Raw genomic sequence first — 9,213 nt, 5'->3', positions numbered from 1 at the left:
CAAAACAGTAACAACGCAGGCAAAACAGAAAACAAAACAAAAAAACCCACCCACCTCCTGTGATGTACTGAAATTATCATCTATTTGCCTCTCTGTCTTTTCCTCAGCATGAAAAATCTTCTCCCTCCAATGCTTTTTCTTTTACTTCCCCTTTGATCCCTTCCCCTCCTACACCCTTTGTGGCACATTTCTCTAGATAAACCTGATCAAAGTGAAAGAAAATAAAGTACAAAACTTGGGAGACTGCTGAAAGGTCCAAGCAAAATAATATTACTTCTGAAACTCATTCATAGCCTGTAGCTATCCTCACACACATCCAATCTGATTGCCTTCCAGAGTCTCTTYACCACATTTTAGGTAAGAGCAATGGTATAACTAAAGATGTTATAAAAATATTTACAGTGAGCTTGATATTGCTCTAAGTTAACGTGACAGGTTATGAGCATTTTACCAGATGTTCATTATTTTGTCGAGATTACCACCGTAACCTAAGAAAAAGCCAGGTATGCAAAGAGAAGTATGGAAACTAGCTAAGGAAAAACAAGCAAAATTTTGATGGAATGAGACAACATGACTTTAAGTTTGAAAGCTGCTATATCAATCTACTTGATTTCTAAATTTTAATAATAATCTATTTATAAACATCAAAAATCTCCAGTAGAATTGCTTTCAACTCATACAGTAAACAGCCCACTGAGCAACACCAAACAGAGTTGAGAACAGTCTCTTTTAAACATCTGAGGARTATTTACACAGAAATTCCAGTATGTAATTAAAGAAAATAAATCAAAAATGCAAAAACTCATTTAAAATAAGTGGTATAACCAGATAAATCAAGCTTACATTGTGGTTCCTCTATATCCATGTACTGCATTTCTTCACTGAATTCAACCAGTGATGGCTTTCCATTTCGCTCCATTTCAACATTATGAGCTGGAGATAAAGGAAATGTGATCTGTCTATCTACTGCTGCTTCTGGAGAATAAAAATATTAGCAAGACTTCACAAACATTGCCTGAGTTTCATGAAAAATAGATGCAGTAGTTTTTCCACAGCAAATTTATCAACTCTCTGCACAAAACTCTTGAAAATACTATTTCCATTACAAAAGTCATGAATCTGCAAAGACACTTTTTTCATATTAAGAATGCAATTGAAGTTACAGCAAATAGCTACAAAAAATTTTGTCCAAAGGTTACCTGTAAATATCTTGCTTTATTTTTATATTGTCCAAGTTTTTTTTTCCTAATAATCAATTGTAGACTACTCTTAAGTAATTAGATTCCGATGTTGTAAGTTTGGCATTTTAAACAGAAAATAACTGAATAGAAGTGTGCAGGCTAAACATCAGGCATTATTTTGATAACACCTAAGTACAGTTCCTTTTTTCAATTAAACGATTCTCATGAATCACACATGAAGAGGACATGCAAGCAAATGAAGAAAAGGCATGTATAATGAATTAATAGCAGATCAAAAATAGTTTTAAACGGGAAGAATTATGCCTCGGGCCTTCTCATTATTACATATCACACATTTAACTAGTTCCAGGGTTCTTGCCATACAAACAACGATGAAATAAATTCTTCCTATCGATCTTGTTTAGGTCTCACTAAATTAAGAATTCGCTTCCTTTCTCCCCACATGGAAGGAGGAAATTTGATTGAACCTCCGCCTGAAGATTTCATACATCTTCAAGAACCACCAAACAATCCTGAATATTACCTTTCCCTGGGACCTGGACATTATGGTTAATATCCAGCACAGACATACGTTTTAGTCTTCACTTGTAGTTTTGCCTTCACTTACACTGAAATGTTTAGCCCTATTACTTTCACTCAGTACATGAAGAAAAGACAAATGTCGTATTAAGTTCTTTCCCCAAAAACCAAGCAATTTTAATAGAATAGGAAGTGAATACAACATGGTATCACTTGTAAGGAGGTTGGTTAGCTGGGTCTCCCCAGTTCCATCCAAAAAGCAGGGGCGGGGGGGAAGCAAGCCGAGAACTTTGCAAGGTCGTCTTGCAGTCTCATATCCAACAGCCCTTTCCAGACTGCCCATGTGTACTCCCCCACCATGCCACCATATCCATTACCTTGGGAGGAAAGGAATTTCCATTTACAGTCCATGTAATGAACTGAAATGTTGCCTTCTGGAAGAGCTCTGTCAGGTCTGATAATCAGTACACTGTTCTCGAAACACTTGCAGAAAGCTCTAAGCAAGTGTTTCATTGCCAAATCAACTGTCTTTAAAACATTACCAGATTATGGAACTGTTTGCTTAGCAACAGGTGAAACATTAAGAAAAAAAGCTTAGCAGTTCTTCTGTTCTATTTCACAGTTGAAGACTTTCAGATTAATTTCAACATCCAGATCTGCAGATCAAATGGACTGATCAAATGGACTGAATATTAAAATTAATGCTGAACGCAAAGCTTCCCACTTTTTGCTTTAATAAACAAAATGCTCCTACATATTAAAGTTCCTACTTACTTCAAACATTAAACACAGGAAGAATCAGCAAGAACATCTCTTGACCACTGTCCTGTAGTCAYATCCAGCACTTCTGCTAAAACTGTTAAACCATCTTGTGTTCTAGAAGAACATGCTTTCTCCAAGAACACTGGGGAAAATATTTAACTATGCTAGAATAGCTTTTTCTGTGGATAAATGCTGATTTATAGTATTGCCTTAAAGAAGCTCTCTAGTACACTTTTTCTTTTGTTAATATTGAAGGGTGCTGCAGTRTGAGAAGGAGAAGTTCTGTGAAAACAGGTCAAAGGTTTCTGGTTTACAACTATTTTACCCTTCCTTAACTGAGATGCTGTTATTTAGCCTTCTTTTTTATAAAGAAACAACAACAAAACATGTTTGCCATTCTCTCCAATGTATTTTACACCCAGCACCCAATTTAATAAGAACTGACAAGTTCTCTGAAAAACTAGGTTCCTAGAACCTAGTTTTCAAAAAGAGGTGGCCAGATAAAGATTATTTATTAATGCCTCAACAAACAGAAAGCTCCATGAAATACCATTCCCAAGGAGATAGAGCAGTGGGACATGCAGTGAACACTCTCACCACAGGAAAATCTCAGTGAGATTGATCAAAACTCTTCCACATCAGCGAAATGACTTTTCAGTTTATGTTACCGCCTTACAGGTCCCATGATAGCTAATAAGACGCAGAATCCAGCTAAGAGTTTTCCCAAGGCTAGAGTATTCATAACTTTGGTCTTCCCTAGCAATGCTGTAAGGAACAAACGGTGAGATCATACTGCAGCCTTCATATAACTTAGGAAGTCAGATGACGAGAGAATTCCAAATGATATCAGGTTTTATCTATTCCTGTGATCAAAAAAAGAAATAAAAAACCCCACAGCCTTGCTATTTACTCTTAAGCATTCAAGAGGCAATGGCAGATAATTTCTTTCAGTGACCTAGAATAATTACTTCCTTCCACTTTTTTTTTTTTTTTTTTTTTTTTTGACAATTTTTTGATATATGTACCAAAGAGCACCATGTGTTGCATGTGTCAGTCTCCAGGATGATTTAAAATTGACAACATATTTCTTTTAATGTACTGCAGAATATTAAGGTATTGATTATTAATTACATATTAATCAAATTAATACAAGCAATGTATGCTTATATTACATGAATAATGTTATTAAATTATATAACTAAGTAAAATTAATGAGTTAAATGAATAAATTGTATGTTGAATATAAGAGCAATATGGAATGACAATTGAGTTCCACTTTGAGTTATATACTTTTGTTTGTATAAAATTCAGGAATTTTTAAACTGTTTATCCAGTTTGTTTCCCCAAATCACCCTCAAATATGTCAGGTGAAAATAGAACATGATGCTGAAAAATAAAAAACAGAAATAAGTGTAAACTAAATATTTACATAATTTCAATCAATTCTTCTAACAGACCTCACAGAGAATAATGAGTTTAAGAAAAAAAATAATCCTCTGAAAGATATCTTAAGTCTTTTCTTACCATTGACTTTCCCTAAGCCTGGAGCTTTATTTTTCAATAAAGTCACTTGAATCTGAGGAATGTTTGTGATGTTTGAATTCAAAACAAATTTGAAGTCCACGTGTCCAACCATACAGGCTTTTGGTAAAACCAGTTCAAAGACATGCTCATCCCAGCTGTTGCTGTCAGAGAAAAAGAAAACAAAAAAGAATTTAAGAGCAAATTCAGAACAAGCAGGTGGCATTACCCAATGCATTCTTCATCTATGCACACTTTCTTTAATAAAAAAGAAAAATTATCTTTACATTAGTTGACATCCACATGAATTTCTGAAGAAAAAGTCTTTTGAGCTGTAATCACACTCATTTGATGAAGAACACTTCAAAAACCAAGTGACAGGAGAGGACGAATCAATGTTTGGATAAAAGCAGCAGTGAAAAACCCCACAAGATTGCTTATTACCTGCATTACAGTACTGCTTCCATATTACTTTAAATACTGGTTTCATTTCCAGAAAAAATTAATTAAATTAAATGAAAAAAAACTTCAAAAAAAAAAAAAAAAGAATCTTCCAATCATTGAACTGTATAAAAAGCATCATAGCAGTTTCCTTGCAATCTTTTTAGTTGGCCTTTGCTCTTGACAGCATCAAAAAATGTCATTTTAGTGGTACTATAGCCACATCGAGGAAGCTCAAAATACTAGTTTCAAATATATATATATATACATACATATATTTTTTTAAAAAAAATACATTCGATAACTTATACAGGATGGGAAGTGCTTCTTACCAGGTGCACACTCAGAAGCCTGCGCTGAGCAAAATGGGTGCAGCTTTCTTTTAATGAGTCATATTTTCCTTTTGAAGCCAACTTTGTTTTATACTGAAAGTGTAAACTGGAAATAATAAGAACCCCTCAATGACCAGTTTTGTATTTTGATACACTAAGGTTTGCAAAAAATAGTTCAAATCAAAAGAAGAAAACCTATTCAAATAAAATTAATCATGCGTGAAGTCCCATCTGTATACATTTTTAAAGTGACTACACTTCCTGACCTTCTCAATTTACTAGTAAAGAATTTTTAAAATGAAATAATTTTGATAGTTCGCAGTTATTTAAATGTAAAAATTAGAACATGAAGAATTTCAGTATGTTACCATAAACACTGGTTAGCTGTTTTGCTAATATCTAAAATGCAAAAAGTTATTTTAAATCAAATAGTATGCTACATACCAAGTACTGTCAGAAAAAAAAAATTACATAGATTAAGCTTTGACACAAATGTATTTAATTCTAACAGTAATATCCCCAAAGGTCGTGTATCTCTCAGGCAAATATATCACACTCACAACAGATTTTAGGTTCGTATAAAATGCTTTATGTCAACTCCTTTTCCTCCTCCTACGTGTAAGCAAAGTATTAGGCCTACTCATCCAACAGACGGAAGTGACTTTTCAGAGCCCATCCATTTAAGATGACAGAGTTTTGTTCTAAAAAGCAAGGTGCAACACATTTCTCATGCATTGTCTTCCAACTGTATGTACACTTACCTATATATATCTTTTATTAAATATTACTTTCTGGCATAGCAAAGTTCACCGTATAGGTTATCTTGCTTATTTAATCTTATTAAACCTTGCTTATTTAATAATACATCATTAAAAAAGTGAACTTAGAAAGAAGTGCCACAACAAAATGGCAGAAAAGCATATTGCTGAAATAACTTTTATCTGAAAGTTATCTGGATTGCAATTATCTGTCTTTCAATTCTCTCTTTTTAGAAACTTAAGATATGTATGTAGAACATACTTTGGAAAAATATCTGAAAATGATACAGAGGTATTTCCTTCCTAAGAAAAATGTCCTAACGTAGACCAATGAATAGTTAAATAATCATATGGGAGGCCTATGAGGAAACTCTAAGATGTTGGATAGGTAAAACAATTCAGGCCTTTTCTGAAGCAGTAAACAAGGTCAGTAAACAAGGTTAGTCTTTCAAACTCATCTTGTGTACTGTGAAAGTTTAGAATTAACTGCAGAATTTGCGAATGAYTCCATTCTCCCTTCAGCCTTTTAAAAAGCTAATCACTTCCATTTTCTGACATCTGTTTCTGCCTCAGCAGTCCTAGATGCAAAGATGACTCTGATAAAGATGAAAGAGTTCAGGAGCTTCACTGCAATGATGACAAACAGTAATCTGTCTAGGAAAAACAGGACTGGTAAGGTAGCAAGGGGTTATAAGGGTAGTACTGTTAACGTTACAGCAGGAACTACTAGACAAAGAGGAAAGTACAACCCAAGAAGTTTGAACAGACTTTGGAACACAGACACTGATACATATACATACACACATGTATAGCTATAGTTGTGTGTGTGTGCATGTACATATATACACACATATAATATACACACACACATATATACACACACACACACTCCACATGTATACTTGGGTGGCTAAGTATACATCTAAGCCACACAGTTCTGCTCAGGTCTCTACATTTATTTACACTTGACCACACAGAAACCCAGTAACAGAAGTTCTGAAATGCAACGCCATCTTTCCAGAATGAACACTGAAAGATGGGCAGAAGAGATGTCCTAGTAGTTTTAATTTAAGAAGAGACAGTGATGAAATTTCAGCTAAAAGTACAAATAATTCAAATATTAAAACATGAAAATTTATCCTAAACTCCAYGGAAAAACTGTTAGCAAATATAAGGCTATACATTGCCTTATCAGAATCGGAATCAAAATCTATCACGACCTTCCTCTGTCTCGTAGAATATATAACCCAATAAAAAAGAGGGAGAGGGTAGGGGGTCTGTTGGGTTTTATCTCCAGATATTCCTACAAACATCATGCAAAGCGTGGATACAAACGATCCGTTCAAAGGAGCAAACCTGCTGAAATAACAGATCACATTTTGCTCATCCAATTTAAGATAGTTAAATGTAGAAATGAGTAATAAACCAGTTTGCAGACAATCTTCTGCAGCCCGTGTGTTGGAATATGCACACTGCTGTACTGAGCGGGACCCGCAGTTTGTCTTCCCAGAATTCTGCTTTTGACCAAAGCCAGCAGCAGATGCCCCAAGGGAAGCTTTAAATAGAAACATAGGGAATAACAATCCTTCATGAAGGTCTCACGTTAATGCCCAATAGCAAAGAAATCTTCTCATACCTGTGGCAATGAACTGCATGGTCTAATTGTGTGATGAGTAAAAAATTCCCCTTTAATCAGGTTTTTGAATGTCCTAAAACTCAGTTTTAGCATGTCCTCTTTATTCGTGTGTAAAGTTTCAAAGTCAAAAACTTCCTCATTATTTTTTCAATACTTTAGCATATCCCTCCTAAAAATCACTTTTCTCTGACAATGTGATGTAAGATCTTTCAGCAACTTTTTTCACCTTTGCAACACTTAATTCTATAGCATCATTTTAAAGAAGAATACCTAATAAAGTCAATGTTCTAAATGCAAATATACCATCATTCTCATAATTACATGGTATCTTTCAATGCCCTTCTTCATCCCTTTTCTAGGACGTCTCAGTGCTTGATCTTCCACTGCAACTGAACTAAGCTGCACATCCACTTCTGGAGTTTAAACCCTGGAAGGCACGTGAGTGGCCAGCTCTTCTTTCTTTCATTCATTTTTAAAGCATGTCCATATAGCAGGAACATTATATATCTCCCATATATATTTGAGAAAAACTGGGAGAAAGAGTGAGCAAACTCAGACATCACTGTTCTATCAAAACACAGTAAGAATTCATGCATTTTTCAAAAAGAATTCAGATGATTCAGTATTTCCATTAAATTACCACTGAACAGGAAATACTGATATTTAGATRATAATTCAAATGGTAATCTAGACTAATTTTTCTCTTTTCTTTGTCACAGTTAAACTAACAAACTAGGAAAGAGTATAAGTGTACTGTAATGTTATTCCTTGAAATACATTTACAGAATTATTTCCTTCTATATGATAAACAAAATAATTACTATATCAAATCACATTATTTATCCATCTAATCATGTAATCCCACAGCTTTAGAGAAGTCGGTACAAGACATTCAAAGAGAAAATAAAAGAAACTTCACTTTAGGGACCAAAAAACTCCAGAAATCAAGAAGTTTCTTCCCAAAGAACTTTCAATTAAGGGTCARTTTTGCTCTCAAGTTCGAGAATTTACATTCCACCTTATAAATAAGAGGATTTCAAATTAAATATTTTCTTAAATGGCTCATTTAGCAGCTGTTAAGCATTTCCTATATTAAGCCAAGACTTTTAATTTTACCTCCTTACATTACCATTTTAGTTTGCACCAGCCATAATTCTTTACCTCTAAAGATCAAATATTTGCAGGCCAGTGTTCCTTCTGTCACCTTCAAGTTAGCTTGACAGCTAAAAGACAGCTTTTAACTTTAATTTTTTTATCTTCTTTTTGTTTTTATTTTTCCACTGTTACTGAATGTACTGGATAATCAATAATTACAACTAGAAGTTACTTTACATGGAACCACCTCCTTCCCATATAGAATATTTTACTTACACAATGCAAAACCACAAGATACAGATTGCTTTTAAAGGTCCTAACGCACTGCAGGCTTTTAGCCTAACTTTTAGTATTTAAATTTATTTTAGTTAAGGCAAGCTTAGCTCAGGTTAGGGGTCAACACTGGAACACCTGCAACTTCCAGGCTTCTTTTCCCATCTGGAATGTTTCAAATCTGGAATGTCCCACGAGCACAAGTGAGCTTCCACTCATTCAAACATCATCACCTTTATGCGTGTGTTTTCTACCTCTCCTAGCATCCTTTGCCTATTCAATTGTTTCCACCAAATGGGCATTTAGATTCAATTAGCATACTGCACAGAGCGGTATGTAAGAGAGGAGTATCTAAAAGATCAGCAGCATAGAYGCGACAGCCTGACCCAAAAGGTATTTAGTACCTTATTACATACTTTCCCTAAAAAAAAACACAGTACACAATTTAGATCTATCCTGTATTTCTCCAAGTCTTTTTCAGAAAAACTACACAAAGCTGCTTCAGATCAATTTTAGGTAATTCTTTAGGAAGACTGCAACACTAGTGTTTCAGTCTAAGATCCCAGAAGAATTTCAAGTTCTCATGTCAGCTGTAAAAGAAGTTACACTTGCACAGTACTAGTGCAGTTCATTTCAGCAAGAACACTGCCTAAATTTTAGTACTAGTGCAGTGA

The 9,213-nt window shown here is 34.4% G+C and overlaps 1 protein-coding gene across 4 annotated transcripts in view; it reads right to left on the bottom strand.

The window, feature by feature from the left end:
• BIRC6 (baculoviral IAP repeat containing 6) overlaps positions 1 to 9,213 on the bottom strand; it is a 193,391-nt gene that overhangs the window by 141,138 nt on the left and 43,040 nt on the right. For 2 of the 4 annotated variants that reach the window (XM_085301178.1, XM_085301180.1), the window contains exons 13-14: positions 4,008 to 4,168; positions 844 to 975 (exon numbers count right to left, since the gene is read on the bottom strand). In XM_085301178.1, the coding sequence (XP_085157304.1) occupies positions 844 to 975; positions 4,008 to 4,168 (293 nt within the window). The remainder of the gene's footprint in view (positions 1 to 843; positions 976 to 4,007; positions 4,169 to 9,213) is intronic. The other 2 variants (XM_085301179.1, XM_085301177.1) reach the window with 1 other exon arrangement.

This window comes from Rhea americana, unplaced genomic scaffold, assembly GCF_003343005.1.
Source record: "Rhea americana isolate MKP2758 unplaced genomic scaffold, rheAme1 scaffold_173, whole genome shotgun sequence".
Lineage (NCBI taxonomy): Eukaryota > Metazoa > Chordata > Aves > Rheiformes > Rheidae > Rhea > Rhea americana.
This window is presented reverse-complemented; position numbering and strand designations above follow the sequence as displayed.